This window comes from Aphis gossypii, chromosome 3 (genome assembly GCF_020184175.1).
Source record: "Aphis gossypii isolate Hap1 chromosome 3, ASM2018417v2, whole genome shotgun sequence".
Lineage (NCBI taxonomy): Eukaryota > Metazoa > Arthropoda > Insecta > Hemiptera > Aphididae > Aphis > Aphis gossypii.
The window spans coordinates 11,633,050-11,657,010 of NC_065532.1; the positions used below are offsets into that span (position 1 = coordinate 11,633,050).

The following is a 23,961-nucleotide window of genomic DNA, read 5'->3' on the forward strand; positions in this document are numbered from 1 at the left end:
CAGAACAATATAATTATTGATTACGACCTTCTAAGTTCTAGTGACTGCTTCATATCAATAAAAACACTAAAAGAGCGATAAATTATATTAGTGTGTTGTATGTGAAAAATACATTACAAAATAAATTAGAACAAAATAATTTATGAAATATCTACAAGCGTAGGTACCTACCTAATTTTCGGTATGTCAATCTTAATAACATAAATATTACAAAAATATAATTTAATATACAATATTAAATTATAATATATATGTTGGTTTACGAATATAGTAACATTTTGAATCTAAAAGCCTATCTAACTAGGTATGAAAAAAAGTTATTCTTATGAGTTATGAGTTTATGACATATAATAGTTTTGTACATCCACTGTAACCAATTTAGTTATTGACAATCAATTTTCAATAAAAACACAACTATAATATTTAAAAATATATGTAACTCATAATATTTTCATTGGACAGAGGTACTCTTTTATATGGGTTTTAATTCTTAACAAAATCACTCAAAATACAACAAAAATGTAATGATTATAAAAACTATATAATATAATATAAGCCAATATTCACGATGTTGTCAAAAATATAATATTATGAGTATCGATAGTTACAAAATATTATAGTATATTATATATCCAAAAATAATATTTAACCAAGTTTTAAAATGCACATATAAGTGTCATTATATTAAATGCAGACTGTAGAAATTTGATTTTTGGTAAACAAAAAAAATCTTATTACTATGTCAATATACTATATAAGATAAATAAAAATAAATCATACTTTTGATGGCAGGGGATATTCGGTACAAATAAACCGAAAAGTTTTTTACGACATAATAATATATTACAATTAACGTAAATCAGTTTTCAAAAAAAAGCAATAATAAAAATATAATTATTAACAAAATAAGTCTAAAAAAGGGCCTTAACTACGAAAAATAAAACATATTTTCACATGAAATTGTATTTTTTTCTTTTTATGTTAACAGTAACTTAACTACTGAAGAAGGTATCTGCGGGAACGTGAGTCAATAACTGGTTCACTATCCTCTTAAAAATTGCTGCCAATTTGGTTCGAAGTTGAGGCATCATAACTTGTAATACTTCTTGACCATTTTCACGCAAAAATAAGTTTGTTGCTTCAACTAAAAAAAATAACCAAACATTAAATTAGGTTTTATTTAATGAAATCTCATTTAAATAATAAATCCTAATTATTAATTATTAATTTATCTAAAAATAAAACATCTTATAAATCATTATACATGAGCATATTTTAATTATGACTCATATCCCATTATATTTGAAAAATATAAAAATCTTAACCTATTTTCTTATTTAATTTATACAAACAAATATCTAATTTTATACTTGATTTAGTATTTTGATTTATTTATCCGTAGTTAGCAAAATACATAAATCAAAAATATTTTAATTTTAATACAAACATAATTAATAGTAATATTTGTATTCATTAAAACATTTAAATAAATACTGATATAATATTCTACATTAATAGGTACCTATAGTTTTTTGCTTACCAATTATCCTATTATTGTTGACTCTGGTGACAACCATGTATGCTTTTTTTATGACTAAATCTACTTCCAAAAAGTCCAAGTTGTAATATTTTTCTGTATCTTTGTAATAACTAGACAAAATTCCTTTTGCTGTAGCGGTAACATCACCTAAAATAATACATTAAATTATATTTATTAGTAATAGTCATCATATTTAATAAAAATAAATAAACGAATAATAATCAAAATTAAATATAAAATACGTTATTAAGTTATAAAAATATTGTCTTATATATAAAATCATATATGAATATAAAATTTTTTGTACTCTTATGATGTATTAAAAAAAAATTATGTATTATCATCAATCTTTTAACTAAATTTTGTTGAAAGTGCACTTTCAATATTTATTAAGTAGTCAAGATAAATCAATAGAGCATGTTTGAAATATAATCAAATATACATTTAATGTACAAAAAAATTCCATTCAAAATAATTTTTTAAAAAAAAAAAAAAATGTATTAGGCGTAATAAATTATTCAAACCTAAATCTGCGTGGAATGATCCATTTCCGTTAGCAGGAAGCACTAACAACACTCCAGTACTAGCATATTTGGCATCCATTGTCATTTTTGGAATTCTGACTTTACCTTCAAATGGTGCATTTGGACGTATTCTAAATTAAAACAGAAATAATGTTATGAAAAAACAATAATATGATTTTAGTAGGTACCTAATCAATAATAATAATAAATAAATGTATAACAAATATATTTTATTAAGCTAAAAAAAGGTATTTAATCAACAAATCTTTATGATAATGTATGTTTATTGTGTATAGTGTCAGTTATGAATAAATTATGATAAGTTATAAATTATAATTATATATTTTAATACAATATTAGTTTTTTTTAAAGTATTTTCCTCTGTAGTTTAAATATAATAACTAATAATTAATGAATAATATTAAATTAATTACACTCACAATATAAATTATAATGTATTATAGAAATATTTCAATTTATAATAATCGTTGATTGTAGAATATTCAAGTTTTTGGTTTATTAAACTATTATTTTGATGCCTACAAAATTAAAAATACTGTTCTTGATCTACCATAGCGTGGCAGTAGCAAAATTGCATACACATCACGCCTTATTCACAAAATTATTTTAAACTGTGAAGTTAATTTTAGAGTTAAATTAAATACCTTATTAATTATACATCAAAATCAACGTGATAATTTAATAATAAAAAAACGTAAGAAAATATTTATCATTTTTTATTGTGAAATTCCAATGTATATTATAATGATGTGATATGTATAAAAGTGTGGATAGTCGTATATATTGTACATCATATAATCTAACCTTGTGAAATGTAGTGCTTCAAAAACATAATTTTGCTGACTAAGTAAATACCTAAGTAATTAAGAATATATGTGAAAATCAAAATTTTTATATTGTATTTCGAAGTATAATAACTCCGTGATCAACTCGGTTTAAAATTTAAATGTTCATCTGTATGCGAGAAAATAAATATCAAATGTAAATACACATTTTTAACAAAGTCAAGTGAATGATTCCATTGAAAAACTTTCTAAAAGTCGCTGTAAATTACTATTATATGGTTTCATAATAAAGGTTGTAATAGAATCTATAAAATTATGCTTAAGCTCTGCACTGATGTATACTCTTCAGAAAATTTATGAAAAATATTCAATGATCAGTGGATCTAGAACTAACTCGTGATCAAAATTCCTATTTCAGTTTTATGAGTTATAATTATTTTTAATGATATTCTAAAATATGTAATTATAAAAAGAATCTCAATGAAAAATTGCAAGTTTCTAGATTCAGTAATTTCTACAGTGCGTTAATATGTAAATCAATTAGTTTATATAATTAATTACAGTTTAAGCAAATTATAATATATTCAAATATTATTATGTACTTATTAAACAATGTTATTAAAATTATTCATCTATATTTCCAACACTAATTATATAGAGTCTTATTAATAAGTTATAAGATATAACCAATTAGTTGTTCATTCTAAAAATAATACATACAATCTATTATTATTATTATTATTTTTTTTTTTTTAATATTATTTCAATAGCAGTAGTAATAATAGAATTTCAGTAAGCTATAAAAAAACATGATTGAAATTTGTCAAAATTAAATATAATATAATAATTATCTATTAATTACATTACAATTATGAACATTGAACATGTTGATGCAAAGGTTAAGCGAAGTAGAATGACTATTGAAAAAAAGTTCTACTGGTGCAAAATAACTATTGTTTAAAAATTACATCGAATTTAATATATATATTTTTTTTTTTTATTAATTATTATTCAATTGTTTAATTTGTCATATTGATTAAATAAATAAATAAAAATCATGGTCAAATAAAAAATAAAAATCAGGCAAATCGCGCTAATGTATAGGTAGTTCTTATTTTGCATGAGTGTATACCTACGTCATTGGCTGTGTTAAATTACAACTCAATGATAAATTATTACATGCTAAAAAATATTATAATCAGAGGCGGAGTGTTGTAGCCTCTAGCTCTAAGGATATTTTAAAATGTATTTACATGACTATTTTATTAGTAATCACTAATCAGTTCTATTTAACTAATTTTTGCCAAAAACATTACATTTACTGCATTTTGTTTATTTAATATTATATCATATTATATCATTATAATATCATTGTTCTAAGTTCTTAACTTATAAATTAATACTATATGTATCGTAATACGGAGATATAATTAATAATTTAAAATTAGCCATCATATATTTAACTTAAATTTAGAGTAAAACGTTTTTAAAATTATCTTTAATTACATTTAAAAATTCTAAAAACAGAATTTGATATAAAGGGAAATTCGGGGTAAATATACGTGGTAAATGAGTCTGTGTATATTATATTCATTATAAAACTTAAATTGAATCAGTATTTTTTGATTAAAAAAACTATCGTTTATTTTCATTTTTACCACATTACGTTTTTTGATCGATATGCTAATTTAAATTTCCTTCTGAATTTTGCTTCAACTATAAAAATATTTTATCCGTAAAGCTAAAACTGCAATAGTTACACTTACAACACTTTTTGAATAGAGAAATTGCTAGCTCCATACAAATCAATATCCCTCAACGTTATTTTGTAGCCATTCGATCCACCGGTAATTGCTAAGCTCAAAGAATCCATCCTGAAAGGTTCCACGGGTGGCAGTTCGATTTCATCGATTCCTATAGACAAAATATGTTATTTCAATTCAATATAACTAAAAATTAACTAAATTAAACACCAATTTATATTGTGTATAATGTATATGTATTATACATTTTTTTTAAGATTATTTTTATGATTTGTTTTATTTTTTAATAAGTCATAAGTAACTATTATAACTCAACACTTAAAGATTATAACATACATAAATTAAAATATATATATTAATTTTTGAAAATAGTTTTAATGAAACAGTTTTAGTATAATATAAACAGAAGGTAAATTGAATTGTATAGGAAAATAAATTAAATAAATGACACAATTTTAACCCTAACTATCTTGGGTATATACTATATACAATTGTGTAGTACCACGGTAAGGACAAAAATTAGGAGATTAGTCAATGAAATAATGTTTAAAAAGAATTTAAATATAGCAATGTGCAGATATGTCATTACTGAAATTATTGGATATAGAATAATACAATTATTAGTCAGCGAAAGAAGCATATATGAGAAGGTCTAGTCTGAAGAGAAGGTGTGTTAAGAAAAGAAGATGTGTGTTTTTTACTCTATAGATTGTATTATTTATCTGTGTTTGGGCGAGCAGAAGGAATTAATTTTTTTCCTTAATGCGTATTGGCGAATTCAGAGGTGATGGAAGCGTCCTTTTGGGATTAATGCTTTGATGACGTGGATATGTTAAATTATTCATGTCCAAAGTTAGCGCACTCGACAATAAAAATTTCGAAATAATTGTACAATTATGTCATCTAAAATCACGATATTGGAACGAACATTTCGGTTATCGCAACATACTTATGATCGTATTTCGGGTAAACCGGTAAACGTTGTATGATGTATGAATGTTATGCACGTGGAACATTCTTAGAATAAATTTATAAATTCATCATATTACGTTTATTTTAATAACAGTATAGAACAATGTACTATATTTATTAAAGTTTAATTGTACAAAATAAAATATTTTTATACATTGAAATATCGTATTACTAACTAAATTCAACGAAATTTTTATACATATTTAATTGTACAATCTATATCCAAAATATTACTACAGTTGAATGTATTTTAATTGTTAATGCTAATGTAGGTAAGTTTTAAAGTAATATGATTCATGTGTTTCTGGCTTTCCACAAATAATACCAATACTTAAAAGATATCTTCTTCATGTAAGGCTTTTAGTCCTTAGGTAAAATTCCATAAGTAATACATTTAAAAACATTTACTATTAGTAATACGGTTAAATGATAAAATGTCAGTTATTTTATTATTAATATTTAATAATTATTTACTAACATATTTATAAAAAATATATATTTTTATTAACTTTTGTGTCAATATCGACTTTCCGTAAAATAATATAAATAGCCAATAGCATTAAATCAATCTAAATTAAAAATGTTTTAAAAATGTCATTGTGTATATAAAATATAATAACAACGTAAAAGTTTTAAATCCCCATTGATAATAATTTTAAATTTCAACTAAGTAACTAAATTGTTCTTCTCCATTTAAATATTTATAATTTGTATTTATTTCTTTGTTTTTTCTAATTATTAAAAAAAAAAATATTGGGATTTTATTCTTTTGACTCCCAAAACCATCAACTAAATTTAATTTTCAATCAGAAATAACATTTAAATTGAAAATCTAAGCGTTTTTACTATTTTAAAAGGTGATGACAGACACGCAAAAAATTGCATATTTATATTAATGTAAAATCAATACAATATGGATGGCTCTGCTCAGAATATAAAATAAAAATAAAAATAAAATATTGCTCTATTAATAATTGTTTTAGTGTTTAATATAGCTATTGGGTATTTTATCCGGTCGTTGAGAATGTTATGTCAGCTAAGATTTTGTACGGTTTCCGTTTATTAATGTTTATATTTTTGAAATAAAAATCACTGTTATTATTTTTAATATTTTTTTGATGCATACATTAAGGATTTATTTTAACTACAAATTACTGTGGTTGTTAAGGACGAGCAATCGTTTCCTTGATAAAGGAAATGCTCGCAATGAATACTTAACTAAACATATTACGTGTTATCGTTGTAATTTCAAAATAAAATAAAACGATCGTTATAATAACATAATAACAACTCCCTGCAGTACGGCGACGACGGCGACGGTACAAGTAGTACAACTGCGACATTGACCGCATTTTTTGCGTTACGCCATAATATTTGTACGATCGAATCATGAGTGGATGACACGTATAATATTGTCTCCAGGGCCCAATACGGCGGCCGGTTTAATTAAGTATAATATATAATAATAAAATATGGGATATAGGCATATTACATTGATGATCGCAAAAACAATACGCGTACAATAGTCATTATAATCGTCTGTATAATATATAATATATATATATATACATATAAATATATAATATTATGATTGTGTGTATAAACTATGTATGGAATATTATAAAAATCGTGGGAACGTACTTAATGGTATTTAGGTATAGACATTCCAAATAATATTACTCACCTTCTTTCAAGTACGGTCTTAAATGATTGATTTCCGCTGCGAGACATTCATTGAGCTTTGGGTCGTCTCGTATGCATTGTTTTATGTAGGGTGCTGTAAAATATAATAAACACGTTAAAAATATTTTTATCACCGTTATAAACTCGATAATATTAATTTATATAATCAATGGTTGTATGCAAGAGTATACTCATCATGTCTCTAGATCGTAATGTACCTATATAATACGGTAGAAACATCTTACCCGAAGAACAATAACGTGTTGTTGTTACATGTTAGGTACATCGACAAAATATACACATTTTGAAACAAAAGAGTAATAATGATCATGGTTTTTTTTTATTTACTCTAATTTTCAAACATTTGCTTGTATTTATATTTTGACTGTGTACATAAAAAAGTAACACGGTATCTATTATACATAAAAAGCTCATATTCGCATTCAATTTATATTTATTTTCACTTTTTATAAGATCGTTAATTTATTATATATAGGCCGTATAGCTTATAAGAATTTTTTTTTAATAACGACATTATTTATTATATATCAAACTATATGTAACAATAATAACATACCTACATAGGCTACATTTATAGTAAGAAAATAGTTCATTCGCCAAGTATAATACCTACATACCTATAATTTGGATACCTGACATTATCTACAAAACGGACAATGACATCAAACAGGAATAGAATGTTAAAGCCAAACGTGCTTTTTATAAATCAAGAAACTTGCATTCATTTTATACTATAAATTCAAAAATGATTAAAAAATAGTAATTGGATAAGCTTTAAGACATACCTTAGAACGCACAAAAAAAAAACAAAAAAATATTACGAACAATTTTGACTTTTTTAATATTTTAATTGGAAAATATATATTTATATGGTTTATAACCTTCAACCATTTTTTTTCTAACCAAGGTAACAGAAAAAAATCTAAAAGTTTTGATAATATTATATAGTATGTAGATATTATTAGTTATGATACTTTGAACAATAAAAGCAATACATTCATTACTACGTACAGGTATATATTATTTAAATTTAATTCTAATTAGAGAAAAAATTAAAAATGATCGTATTTACTCGTAGATCATTATCAATAAATTATAAATTGTTTAATTTTAAATAAAAATAAATTATAGGTTTTTTATTTTTTAATTATTTTAAATCTCTAACAACTTCTATATGATAATTTAATGTAGATGTTAGTATAGATATTTTGTTTTTTATGGTATAATATATTTAGAGTTATACCAATAACTAAAAAAACTATAATATAATATAGTGTATAATAATAATAATGTGTAACTATAATAATATTAATAGTGATATTTCTATTTCGCTAATATAGTACTATTCTTTTCTTAAAACACATTTTAAAGAATTAAAAAAATAAAATATTTAAAATATAATTTTAAAATTATTCTTGAAATAAATGCAATAATTGTATTATATTATAATTAAGAACAAGATATACGATAAAAACACAATATATAAAAATTAAATATAAGATAACTTATAATACATTTAATAACCAAAACTATCTTAAATTTGGTTAGATTGAATAATAAAATTATATTAAAATACTTTTTAAAAAGCATTATTCTCTGTTATTATATTATATTATATAGAAGGTGCCCATTGTATTGTACATTTGTACAATTGTATTGTATTATATTGCATAGCATTTTGAGCGTACTACACCTATAATTTGCTTTGTATCAACTATCGTCTATCGAGTATCATCGGAATACACAATAAGATGTTTAATTTTTTAATCGTTCAAGGATTATAATTCTATAAGCCATTAACAATCATCTTTTCAAAAATAAAAACGATTACGGATTAAGATGTATTTTGAAGGTGAAAATCCGTTTTTAATTTTTGGTGCAAACCAACAATCATCATATCTGAAATAATTTTTAGTTTACACGTTTTCGGTTGATAACTCCCTCGCTTTACGAAAATTAAAATAAAACGCGATCGTCATCGTAATAATATTAAATTATAAAACATTTTATTATATAGAACACGGCATTCGCGACGTCGGTAACGCTGGGAGTTTTGGCCGAAGAATCACATTTTTAATAAGAAAATAATTTCGTAAAACTGCATACGAAACCTAATATTATAAATTACAATAATAATAATTATTATTATTATTATATTATACTTATACGTATAAACACCGTCGACCTTCGCATCGGCGAGCACGTACATATTGACATACTATATACAGTTTTCGACGTCCCGTAATAAACGCGTACCATACATCACCGTCGATACAATTTATTATTATTTATCATCGATATGCAAGCGGCGTCGCGGTATTGCATAAAACGTAATATTATAAACGAATAGGTATAACATAATATCAATAAAATATATTATATCTACATTTTAAACAAACAACATTTTATTCTGTACACCTGTGCACGAAGAGTTTCTTCACCAAACGTCTTTTTTTCTGGTTTCACAAGTTCTGCGATATTATTGCCCCCATCGCTACGCGGACAGGAATTATACAGGATATTATACGTATTATTATTACATTATACCTGCCATCGTAACCCGATAACCGTATATTATACACTGACTGAGTAGTAAGTATCTCATGTACAGAGTGATTCGCCGACCAAGTTCTGTTCACGTTTTATCGTTTATACATTTATCCAATTTTTTTTTTTTCGGAATTGCAGTTTAATGATAATTGATCACATATTCGACCAAACTTTACAAGTTTTTTTTTTTAAACTAAAAAAGATTAATTTTGACGAATAATCACTATACTTTTTGAATCCTCGCAATAGTCCCCACATCTACTAAACCTATTATGGTGGATTATTATTTAGAGTCATAATTACTTATTGGGAGATTTAAAAATCCTGTTTCGATTTCATCGATAATGAAAAAAAAAAATCAAAAATGTTTAGAAAAAGGGTGGTTCTCGTGTGAAAAAAAGAAGTTTGTATCGACGAAATGCAGTTTAACGCGTGTAGGTACAATAAATCGACCTGTATACATAATTATTATGATATTCGTAGCCAGCTGCATCTTCGGTGGATCGAAAATCATCATTTTTATCGAACTGGCTCGGTTGCAATTGCCTACCTTTAATAGTAGGTACATCGTACTGCGATGGTATATTCATAATAATAATAATAATATAATCCATTTGAAAACGTTCTTATCGTGAGGGGCTATTAGCCAACTTCGGGTCGAGCACCGGGTCGGTGTCTGCGTGCATAGGTGCGTCTCGTGAATGATGCAACGCCGTCGGTGACTGTGACTATATATACCAACGGCAGTACTGGTCCTCCGCAGCAATTCAATCAGGTCGATTCAAACACGCGACCGGTTTTTCATTCGATCCATTATTATTATTTTATTATTATTACTACTATTTTTTTTTCACTGTTATTGTAATTAACATTTCTCGGCGCCGTATAAATTAATATATTTTGTTGGCATACGTTTATTGGATGATGATACTTTGTTCGGAAATTTTGTGTTTTGGAGCCGGGAACGTTTAATTATACTAGAAAAATAGAATTGAAACTCTAGAAACGACGTGAAAATGATTATCATAGCAATGTGCATAAATATTTAAGTGGTCGACAAAAGTTTGCAGAATCGAAATTATAAGAGAGATTCGCCTGCTTTTCAAAAAAATCTTGTAATAACAATAACGATACATCAACTATATCAATATACTATAAATCATAATATATTCCTGTATGTTATGCGTGTTAAATTGTTTGGTTCATGAAATACAGTAAATGTAAAAAGTTGCAACTAATCCATAAACTGTGCAACTGCCATAGTTATAACACTGCTATACGGTGTTATATAACTATTCGTAACTATACGACCTGATTAATTACACTGAACTTCAACGTCTGTGTATTTACTGCGGGTTTACATAAAACTGTTTACAAAATGTATTACAAAATATTTTATAATTTCCATATGATATGTATTATGGAATATTATTGGATATTATACTATTGGTGAAACACCAATATATATATATATATATATATACATATAAATAATGTTGATGCAACAAGTTTTATCGGTCATCGGCGGAGTCGTCACAAAATAATTATTATACTATCGATTGCAATTTTCTTGAACGTCGCAGTTATTGCCCGCTGTTCTCAACAGTTGTAATTCGTAATACTACTCAATACACTGCTTTGAAAGGAATGAATAACTATGTAAAAATTGAAAGGATAAATTAAACTAAGATAAACATAGTAAATGCGGTGATTACACTCCACACAATAAAGAAAAACCAGACGTTTAATATTTTGTCAAGTATTTAGGCACACTGCAGATAGGAATTACGATATACAATTAACACGCCGTAAAAACGTATTCGTATAATACGTGTACGCAGATTGCAGGTATCCGAAAAATAGTATCCCTTTTGTAATAATTAATAATAATTTTGTACATATTACCCGTTTATAGAAATTGTTTTGCCAACACGTGATGATAATAACGAATTTTGGTTAAAACTAATTTTTTTCTCGTTATCTTTTAATTTTAACCGTCGTAATAATTAGCAAGGTTCGTGTGAAATGTTGCAGTGACTAATCTAAAAAATGACTACTGTATTTATTACATGTGCTTAGTGCTCGCAGACAGATTGTACATACCTATTTGTTTGTAATAGCTTTAAAATCATAAAAAAATACGAAAAGATGTATTATGAAAACGAGATAAATAGAATAAATACGAGACATTCACAAAAACAAAAAAACTAGTAAAATGATAATATTTTTTTATCGTGTCAATCAATTTGTATGGAAAATAACCCGTAAAATACTGCGCAGACATTCTGTGATAACAAATAGGTACAGTCAATAGACGAATATCTATAATCTGACATAGACTATGGCGTTTCAGGTTTAAAATACGTATAAGAGAATGCAGTTAATCAGAAATATGGTATTTTGATTAGTAATAATATTTTTCATGTCATACATTGCGATCTCTGACAAACACCTAGATAAAAATAATAAATAATGATTTTTTTTTTTTAATTATTATTATATTTTACCTTTAGCTCAATTATGAACATAACATAGTTCATATTTTAAATTGTATACATTTTTTATTCAAGTTACAATATACATACAATATATTATACACTAGCTTAGAATTAACTTCAAGTATTAATATTTTTACACACTGTAAGACCAAAAATTTGACTACTTCATAAATTAAGCAGTTTCAGATTTAAAAGGGTGTAACTGAATAGTTAACACACAGTTATAAAATAGTCATTGGTATGGTTTTGACAAATTAAAGATTATTTTTGGTTTTTCCAAAATGTAAAAGCGTCAACCATGTACTGTTAAAACTTACGATGGCTATGCGAATCTAAGAAGTATTTTCATTTTCTATAATACTTGAATTACGTTTGAAGTTTACACTCGTGGGTGGTGCATTGATGATTACACGACTTACGACTATGTAACGATCATACGTCTTGATAATAATATGACCCACTTGTCGTCGTTTTTCCACTCTCACTGAACCGTCGCGTCCACTATGTGGACGAAAACAGGTTTTTGTGCAGAAAAGTAAAAACAGCGATAGATCGTAATAATAGAACCCTTTTGCTAACCGAGTATACAATATAAAACATATTTACTAATATTATTAGACTTACGTATGACTTTTGATTTTTCCGCTTGGACGTACACTATGGCCGCGGCCACGATGAAAATTTTCTGCAAGTAGTCGATCATTATTGAACAGTAATCGATACGGGTAAAAGTGGTACTCGACTGAGAATCTTAGGTATTAGGTTTTGCAGTGAAATATTTTGGTTTATGAAAATAAGTGGTTTTGAAAAAAAAAACTCGGAATCACGAAATACGCGAACAGTGATGTATAAAGAGAAAAAGAAAATCAAAAATACTCGTGATGACAGCTAGAATAATATATTATTATAAGTATTCTTCGATTATCGAATACCTAACAACGACAATCGATGTGATTGTTGGTAATAATAATAAAAATTACTATAATGTGTGTGTGTGTGTATGGCTGGCTGGCGGCAGGTCGTTGTGACGTTCGCAGACTCGGCCGGGACAGTGGCCAAGAAACGGTTTTATTCGGTTGTCGTGCTCCCAGAGGATCCCTACCATCGGCGCCGCAAAACCCTACTCGTCTGCCGGCAGGCGCCCGTACAACCGTTCTAGTATATAATAGTGTACGACTTATTTATTATTATTATTATTTTTCGATATTTTTTTTTTCTACGGTTGTGAAATATTAAAACATACAACACCATGTGCACAGGTACGTATACCTATATACGTCATTATAAATAGGACTGTTGCTTTCTCGCGATATTTATCTCGCCTGCCGATGTTTTGTATATATATATATTATTATTTTTTTCATACCGTCTACTATATAATGTGTGGAAACGAGTAACGTCCACGCGGCTATAGAGTTCAAAATTCCGTACCGATGGCTACCTATAGCTAGTAGCTACCTACTATATATCAACTAATTATCATAGACGTTCGGCCGGTACGACAGTCAACAGCCGCCGGGCAGCAAGGCCACCGTACATATAATATCATATATTTATATAGTTCACAGTAGACTCGTATGTGCATAGATTAAAGGATAATAATATGCGTAATCATAATGTCGTACACTTCGATTCCGAGTGAATCCGACGAGAAAATGTCGCGTGTTTGTCGTTCACAAGAGTTCCATTGCCACTCGGTGACCGTATAATTGGTATATACACACGCACGTTTACGACAATGCTGGCCGCGAAGAAGCCATCATACGTTGTATTTGAATTGTCTTATAAATATTATAACCAATCAAATAAATATTTAAATGAAATCTTTATTTAAAGTGTTGGATATCATTATTTACACGTAAAAATAATGAAAAAGATTCTATTCACGTATAAATATCGAACATATTATCGTACGTACTTCACACAATGATAAAATATGACATACAATACATTTTACCATATTGTAAACAATCCATCCATCTCCCATCCCATCTCTATTGGCGAGTAAAAATTCCAATTAAAGAATATCGAATACATGAATACTACATAATGAGTGTTATGTATTACTACAACTATAGGGAAGGATTGTGATAATACAGTTCTCATAATACTAGCTATATTGTCGTTGATTCTAAACGAAAAAAATAAGGATGTCGCTCTGCTGTGTATAAGACTTGTTGAATTCGAATTTAATGATGAATCATTTTTATCAACCTGTATTTTTAACAACTTGACTGCCATGAGATTCAAATTTGGGTCTCAGAACACTTCCTTAAAATGCCATGATATTTTTGGTGAACTTCACAAAAATGCCAAGGTACTATTCATATCACAATAGAGACGTAAATATAAAATGCTATAACTCTGGCGGGAAAAATATTATAAGAGTGCTATTGATACCAACCGATAGTGGCTACACTGTAGAATACGAATGTTGGTACTAATGTCTTGAAAAATGAGACTCAAAACGAGATATCACTATATCAGATAAAATAAACTGTAACGCCTGAGATCCAGAATTGAGTCTCATGGCAGTCAATGGAAGTTTAGTGAGTTCCCGAATTGGGTCTCATGGCAAGATTGGCAAGTTTATAAAAAACAGCATGGCAGTCAAGTTGTTAAGGACTTGTTGATATTTAAAAAATATTAAATATTCTCAAATAAAAGTGTCGCTAATGGGTAGCTGCTTTCTTCAAACGATTCATGTGTTACGTACGAGTAATTGTAAGCTTTTAGGTTTTTTTATTACCCTGTATCACTTTTACTCATTATAAAATAGGTACAGATTGTAAATTTCATTCAAAAATAAAAATAAAATTATTTCTAAGGATATTTTAATATATAACTACATATATATATTTATAATTTTATAATGCTGTAAGTAATAAATTAAGTAATTCAATTTTGCCAAAAATAAATCACATGCATTGTATAATGATTATTATAATATTGTTTCATTTATTTTATCATTGGGCAGTTGTTAGTAACATAATATTTAGACATCCCGTACTACTGCATAAAACGATAAAAATAAGTGCACACGTCGTATAAATAGACAATGGCTTAAAATGAATACAAATATTTTGAAAATATATTTTTTTGATGTAGTAAAATATAATAAGTAATAACATACACAATAATATCAAATTTCTAGGAATCATTTTTTTTTAGATTACAAAAAAAACCTAATACCATATGTTATTCATAATTTAAATATCAAATGTTGAAAAATGTACATTTTTAATAACAAAATAATTGGCAAATGATCGTAATTTTGTCAACATATGAAATTAACATTGGAGAAAAAATATACTACCAAAAAATTGTGTGATGTTGAAGTAAAGTACATCAAATCTATAAAGAAAACATTTTACCAACGAAAATAAAGCCCAGTAAAATTAATCAGCGCTCTAAAAAATCCTACATAATTGAATGTATTTGTAATTGTAATTTATATCGTAGACTCAACTTACAAGTTACAATTCGCAGATTATAATTTTATTTGAATATTAGGTATAAGTATATCACAATACACAACACTTAGCGACTAGCGAGTAATTAAAAGTTTATATTTTTCAACGGTTTCGCAAAGTTGGTATAATATTATAGCGATAACATGTAGATCACTAATTCATACCAATAAGCAATAATATTTAATGATCATTCATTAATGCCTTCAGAATAGGTACCTTGAATTAAAATTTCCATCAGTACTCAATTGGAAAATTACTAATTAGTTACAGTTCAATGTTTACTTGTTTAATTAAGAAAAAAAATGGCGTATGGCTTTTGGATTTAACTGTTTTGTTTTTATACAAATAGTATACTGTTTAAGTGTATTATAGTTAATATTAAGTATATGTATAATAATATAGGGTTAGTGACAGGTCACAGATTATTGGGGACCCGCCAACGGCTCGTACTTAGCTTTTATCGACAAGTTAAATATCACAACAATATATTAGTGCGTAATCAATAATAATTTATAACAACTAATTAAAATATAAATTAACATAATCGCCATCATCGAAAATATAATATGTATGATGTTGTGAAAAAATTAAATGCTAATACACGATCAACGGCCGATTTCGTACACTACGTACACGGTTTGTGTTTAGATAGTTACACTGCAACCGCGTTGTAACAGACGTTAAAATATTTTATAATAATATGCAAAAAATGAAGATGTGAGTGTGTGACTGTATACGAGAAAAACGCAAGCATATAGTGCACGTAAAATATCTTAAAGTTTCAATATAAATTTAATACACGCGTATATCGTACACGAAACGGTCTCGTGCAAAAAATAGGTCTGCGATAATTTGTCTCGTTACATAAGTCCTCCGCCTGCCGCCCGGAGGCGCGGATTGACGCCGATCCTGATGTATAATATATATATAAATGTGTATATTTTATAATATTATTATATACGTTCGTTTTAAAAACAACCTCTCATTCTCGTGGCGCTTCCAACGGACGGTGACGACGCGGTCGTGTGTAATACTCGTAATAGTCGTATTATTATTATTATTATTATTATTATTATTATTATTGTACCTGTATACATATATCGACATCATATCGTCCGTGCAATAAACGACCGCCACCAGCAAGAAACTCGTACGCCAAGTGCCGGAATGACGCGGCGAACGTTCGTCGTCCTATAAAAGTACAAAATAGTTGGTATAATATATAACATGTCATGGCTGCGGTGTATAAAACTGCAGATGATGGCAGACAGATTTTCCGATTAACGCGTATATTATATATGTACGTAAACTATACAGCTCATCCGAACGGACAAATTAAACGCATAACGTGGGTTTATCCCTACTTCTTAAACTCTGCTAAATTTAAACAGCACAGATGTTTTACGGAATTAATTGGATTGTTTTGGCCAAAATTGTGTACGATTTATAAGTCTAAAATTAAATCCGTTCATAAAATAACTTTTTTATTTTCTGTAATACAGCGACATATTTACGGGTCTTACTAAATCTATCGGAATCAATTTTTTGAAAATCCGTCAAAAACTGTGCAGGATTTGCAAAACGATCCGTTTTCAGTCTTTGATTTGACCATAATAGGTACAAACAAAACATATTCGTTTATCGCAAGTTAACAACTCCCCCAGTAAACAGTTCTTTAATGATATGCAAAATTTAAAAATTTAGTTTCAAGGTGCACATTTTTGGGTTTTAGGATTTATTTATATTATTTACCAAACTTCAGAAACGTGATCGCTACATACGCAAACATACACTAAACATTGCATTTTATTGATAAACATACAATATTATGTCTATGTGCTGACATCGAACGGTAATACTCGTATTACGTAATAGTGTAAACCTGTCATGCAGTCTAAAATTTGAGTTCGGCCCAACTCCTGAAATTTTCCTGAAAATCGTTGTGAATGAATGCTACCATGTTTACAACGGCCGATCAGAATACGATAATATATCGATTATACACGATACATAGCATGCAATACGCGATCCTAGAGAGGAAAACGATTTACCAGATTTTTCTCCGTTCGTCGTCTCGTAATTTGATTTTAACTTATTTTGTTTCCGTTTTAATAATAAATAATATACATCGTGTCACTGGCAAGTATTTAAACGTATTATACATCGCAAACTTTTATCAAACGGGTCCGTTTCAATAAATGGCTATAATAATATTCTGTGTCACGGGTCATATCATAAAAAAAAAAACTTACCCAATGCGTATGTGGTGTCGCTATGATGTCTCAATTCCCAAACATATTATATTCATTTCGATTGTGTCATATTCTACGCACGCCGTTGCCGAAATATCGCGTATCCTCGCTTAGAAGTCAGTTTAATGAAGCTATTAATTTCAACGATCCATTAGATACATAATATTATGTGGTTATCTATATATAGGTAGTTGCCTGACGGCAAGCGAATGTAAATATTAAACATATACTTTATGTTATTTAGCAGCTCGGCCTAATGGGGTTTCGTGTAATCCGGCGGTTGATGTTGCGAACCGCGATGCTTACTTGCGTCGGTGTTTTAATACACGCAAGTCTCTCTATTGTATCGAGACGCGTCTCGATAAATAAAAAAGCGAAGCCGAATTTCAGTAACGCAACTTTTATCGTAATATCAAATATTATTAGGTACCTATAAATGCAATAGCGTTAAACATTTCTAAACTGTCACTGCTGTGTAGTAGGTCCCTACAACAAGTTGCGGTGTCCACTATACATCCCGCACAACAAAATCATCACTCAACGGGTCATTAAACCTATTTCAGATCATAATGATTAAACTGGTTTCCAAAAGCTATAATTTATTATTTCAAACTTAGATAATATTTTAATTCAAGTATAGTAATTACATATTATTATTATTACTATTATGAAATTCCAATAGTAATAGCTAATACATTATAGAAACCTTTTAGTCAAGAATGTCACTTATACTTAGTTTTGGTAAAAAAAAAAAAAATCATGGACGACGTATTAAAAAGAGTAATGTCGTCTTAAGACTCGTCATTTCACAATATTCAAGGTAATCTTCTATGTATTCAAAACAATTAACTATCAAGAAAATAATACTTTTCAAATATACTTTTTAGTGGATATTCAAATACATATTATGACATCTAACAACGATATAAATAAAAAATATTAAAATATATATAACTAAATCCTATTTTTGGGCCTATCCTTGTAAAAATTAATATTTGTAAAAACAATTGTTTACGAATATAAAATTCGCCGTGTCTTTGAACATTCAAGCTTAATATTTAAATTTGAACGATAATCCCTAATCCCTCCCTGTAAAATAAAAATTAGGTGAAATCGGCTAGCAACAAACCTTTCCCGTGACCCTGTATATAGAAAATTTTAAAAATAAACTTTTTCGAATTTTCTTCGGGATTCCATTCCCATGAACACGTTACTTTACCTTTTAGATTCACAATTTATAACATTACTTATTATGGTGTATTTACTTAACGTTTTAAATAATAATAATGAAATGATAATATTATATTCGATCAAGAAGACGTCATACCCGCTTACAGTCTCCATCTTACTAACTAACATATAACATATAAAGAATATATTTTAGATTCAGCAGTACCAGTTTTGTGTTGTTAACTCAAATATTAAAGTGATTGATATTATCAAACCTAATGGCAACAACAGTATCTGTGTTGTCTTGTTGATATTTTACAATGTTTAATTTTTAAGCATGTTATATGAGTACATAAAATATTAAAATTTGATAATGCTCATCACAACTCGTTTAAAAATTAAATATTTTTACCATCAAATTTAATAATAGGTCGATTCACTCTTATAATTTGGCAGTTTTGGTACTATGTGATGAGTTAATCTTATAGTTTTATACAATGTAATATTCCACTCTGATTTTTGTGAACAATACTTAAATTTGATTTAGAATAATAATAATTATTAGTAAAAATTGACTTATTACATTTTAAAATACATTACAATACCTACATTGATATAAATAGTTTAACTTTTTGAGGTTAAAACGTCTACGCGCATACATATTATATTATGCTGGAGTGTGACAACTAGTAAAAACGGTTTGGCGGTTGTATATAGCTACAGTGAAAGCGAAATCCGTTTAGGTTGGACAAACGGCAATGACTCAATATGATATTATTATTTAACATAATATTGGATTAATAATATTAATAATAGTTTATTGGCCATATGTAATTACATAACATTAGTTGAAAAAAATGTTGAGTGTAATTGATGATTAATAATGGAAACTCAAAAATATGAGAAGTCAGATAATATTTTTATTTTATGCAGGTTAGTGTGGTAATGAGCATTTTTAGTGAACTAAAGTTTATAGTGTATCTGATCTACATACATCTTTATCGGCTAATTTATTAGATGCTATAATATCGTTGTTGTTTGTTTCATTATCAAGTTTTATATAATTTCTAAAAAATATTAATCAAAAAAATTATTAAAAAATTTAATCTCTTACCTTCATACGTAGAATATTATGTCATAGGTGTTTTGAACACTTTGTGGTTAGATATTTTTTTGTTTCATCCCTCCATTTAATAATTCATAATTATTATATTACATACACTACAACCGTAAAATACTGTATTATAATAATTCACGTTAACGGAAATCTATCTATTCATTATATTATTGTATTGTTTTTAAATCAACTGCCCATATTATTGTCTGTTTCGCTTTGGGGCTCCAAATCGTTTACACTACTATAATGCTTCGTATTTTGTTATATTATATAGATATAATATAATATAAATCGTAGGTAAAGGATATCACTATACTTCAGACCGTGTCGCTCATTTTTCCGCCGGTTCGTGTAATTTACGAGTGTCTACGACTCGTAAAAGCTTACTTACAACACGGTACCACGATATTCAATCGTCGTACCTTTATTTGAAGCTATAAATTACATCGCGTTCAACCTTAATCGTGATATAACGATTTGTATTTTGCAAGTTTAATTCGACAGTTTCGGTCGAACACAAATGTATGTAAAACTGTCTAGTACGGCAAGCGCAAAACAAACAGCAAAATTATTTAACGTAATTGCGTATCTAATTGAATATTTTTAAAAAGTTTGTGTCGATCCGACTACACACGACTAATTTATTGAAATACAAAATGTTATCGTTGTTATATTATTCTGGAATTCGTCGGCTAAATCATATAACTTTTTATCGTTCGTCATTTGTCAATCGTATTTTGTGTATCCGTCCTACAGGTAACTATTTTACCAGTGTGAACATTGCGATCCATGTTCGTCGAAGTGTTATTGCAGATCACCGTTGAAGAACGGAAAACCGAAAATATAGATACATTGAATAAGCTGGCCAAGCTATACCAACAATCATACCATATGATAAACGGAACTGCACCGGAACCGCGATCAACCGCTGTGTGAACGACGAAGCGGTCGCAAAATAGACGATAGGTACCGATATGCGGGCATGCGGTCAGACCAAATATGTAAGCACATTCAATGTGTGTCGTCACTATGCAGTCATTCACATATTATATTTAATTATACATAGTCGTAGTACCTATTATAATAATTTAACGAAGATTTCAAGTATTTTGATTCGTACATTGACCCGTTTTAAACTTTTAGGTGGTCTTTTTAAATTTATGTTTTAAATTTTTAATATAATATTACACTATTCATTAATCAATAACTCTATGAACAAATGTATTTTCAACAAAATCGTTTTACGATGATGAGCTGCAAGTGCACATATTATTATCATTATAATGTCATATAATCATGTTATAATTTAATTAATATTGCTAGTGTATAATATAATATTATGTATATTATATTAACATAGCCCAAACCATTTTTTTTATTGAACATATTAAAATGGTCTACGATATATCGGCACTACCATAAAAATTTTTGTTTGATATTGATAATATGATGGTAGATTATCATTAATCATATGATAATTTTTTCATCAAACAACTAAATTAAATGGTCGAGAATAAAGATAAAAATATTTTTTTTTAAGTAACTAATATTTTATTTCACGTCTTTGATTAATTTTTTGAAGGGTTTTTACACGGGTACTGGGTATAATCGTATACCACATATACCCTCCAATTGCTTGGTAACATCGGATTTGAAGGCTAAAGCCGTTATTATTAAATAATAATAATAGAAAAATATTTTTTATATACAAATTTGTTTCATTTAATATCAATCACAATACACATCATTCTTTCAAAATCTAGACCTCATGCATTTACCAGAAATACGTATTTCCAACTCTATCTAAGACTTTAGCCAAAATAAGAATTTTTGAAAAAAAATCCTTACAAATAATTGTACACCATGCCCGTATAAATATGCAAGCTCAATTTTAAAATTCGTTTGATAATCCTATTCCCATAAAATGACGTTAAATGAAAAATCATAGAATCGACCAGCAACAGATATATTCAGCCAATATTATTTTGTTCATACTTTTACGCTTTTATAATAGGTATTGCATTAATGCTTAATCACTGAGTTATATTAATAATAAGCTTTTTTTTTAATAAATTAATCTTTTGTGAAATAAAATGTAAATTATGACACTTTAGATAGGTACCTAAATTAATATGAAATATAAATTGTTCATTTGTTTCCCTTATACAAAATATAATAAAACATTTAAATTTCTATCTTAATATGACATCATATTTAGGTAGTATAAATTACTAATTAATAATTAATAACCAGAGTAAAGGTTACTTGGTGCCCAATTTTCAACTAAACAATAATGCAATAATTGCCTTGGAAAATTAATCAACACGAGGAAATGACGAATAGTAAATAAGTATAGACGTTTTAAGAGCAATGATAATAGGAAGTATAGGTTTTTATAGATTTTAATGTTTATGTATCAAGTATAATTACTTTTAATATATTTAAGTGATTTCAACCACCAAACACTGTAACACCTTACAATATTATTACACAACCATGAAACTTTTGTACTTTTACGCGAGCTCTATATAAATAATATACACAATTTTTAATACATACCTATAGCCGCCTATAAGTATGACACGTGTGTAAGCGGCCACACAAATATACATGTATAAGTATGTACTGTACACCGGTGACAAGGCCTCAGCAGAGGCTAAAAGATCACTATGCCAATCAAGTGACATTATTTTTTTTCTCCTGTGCGTGTGTTCCAATTTCGGGAAACGGACGACAGCGAATGTCGCGCATCCGGTCGGCGCTGCATCATGATTGCTGCACCGCCGCGTAGGGTCCTCGGGGTTAATGAAAAACTTACATTCTGTACACAAATTGATACGCAGTATACATGTTATTATTGTGCTCCTATAAAGACGTCGGAATACCCACGTCATATATTGTACACACACACGCTCACTCACGGTGTGTGTTGGAAATAATTTCTGTAACCAGACAACAAAAATATGTGAATTAATTTTAATAGTCCACTAATTGACCGGTGCCGAACGGATATAAGAGCTCTGGTGAATCCGCCTACGAAAAAACACGCGTTATTATAGGAAACTGTCGGTCTCCAACGCGCGCCGTCTCTTTGCGCCTTGATGTATCTACATATAATAATAAATAATATATTATAATTGACATGTACGATGTTATAATATTTTACGTAATAATTTACAATTATTAATTATATATGTCATGGTGTACCATACCGTTGTATAATTATGTATTAATAAACTAAATTAAGTCACAAGACTGTATGAATATAATAATATTCTTTTTACCAATAACTTTTTAATAGCAATAAAGTGCAAGTATATAAAAAGAAAATATAATATTCAGAGCGGAGCGATATAAATTTTATGATTATACTTTTACAGTTATCTTTTTTTTTTTTATGCAAGTATTTGTTATCACGTTTTGGAACCTTTGTAACAGAGCTTTAAAAAAAATTTCAAAATTGTTGGTAATGGTTACTAGTAAAACATTAAACAATTAAATCTTTAGTTGATAATTTATAGCTATAGTGAATCGTATAATAATTTGAGTTCTAAACAATTAAAATAAATATAAATAATGGAGGAGGCGGTGT

At 27.7% G+C, this 23,961-nt stretch overlaps 1 protein-coding gene across 2 annotated transcripts; it reads right to left on the reverse strand.

Annotated features, from left to right (window-relative positions):
* Window positions 1-522: 522 nt before the first annotated feature.
* LOC114129399 (uncharacterized) lies at window positions 523-18,215 on the reverse strand. Of its 2 annotated transcripts, XM_050204568.1 has the most exons (7): window positions 18,083-18,215; window positions 16,918-17,021; window positions 7,290-7,382; window positions 4,637-4,784; window positions 2,065-2,195; window positions 1,541-1,687; window positions 523-1,144 (listed from the first exon to the last, which is right to left on the reverse strand). In XM_050204568.1, the coding sequence occupies exons 2-7, from the start codon at window positions 16,925-16,927 to the stop codon at window positions 993-995; spliced, it is 681 nt and encodes a 226-aa protein (XP_050060525.1). In that variant the 5' UTR covers window positions 16,928-17,021; window positions 18,083-18,215; the 3' UTR covers window positions 523-992. The 2 variants fall into 2 exon arrangements, with proteins under 2 accessions (XP_050060525.1, XP_050060524.1); XM_050204567.1 differs by lacking the exons at window positions 16,918-17,021; window positions 18,083-18,215 and adding an exon at window positions 12,982-13,422.
* Between the last annotated feature and the right edge of the window lie 5,746 nt (window positions 18,216-23,961).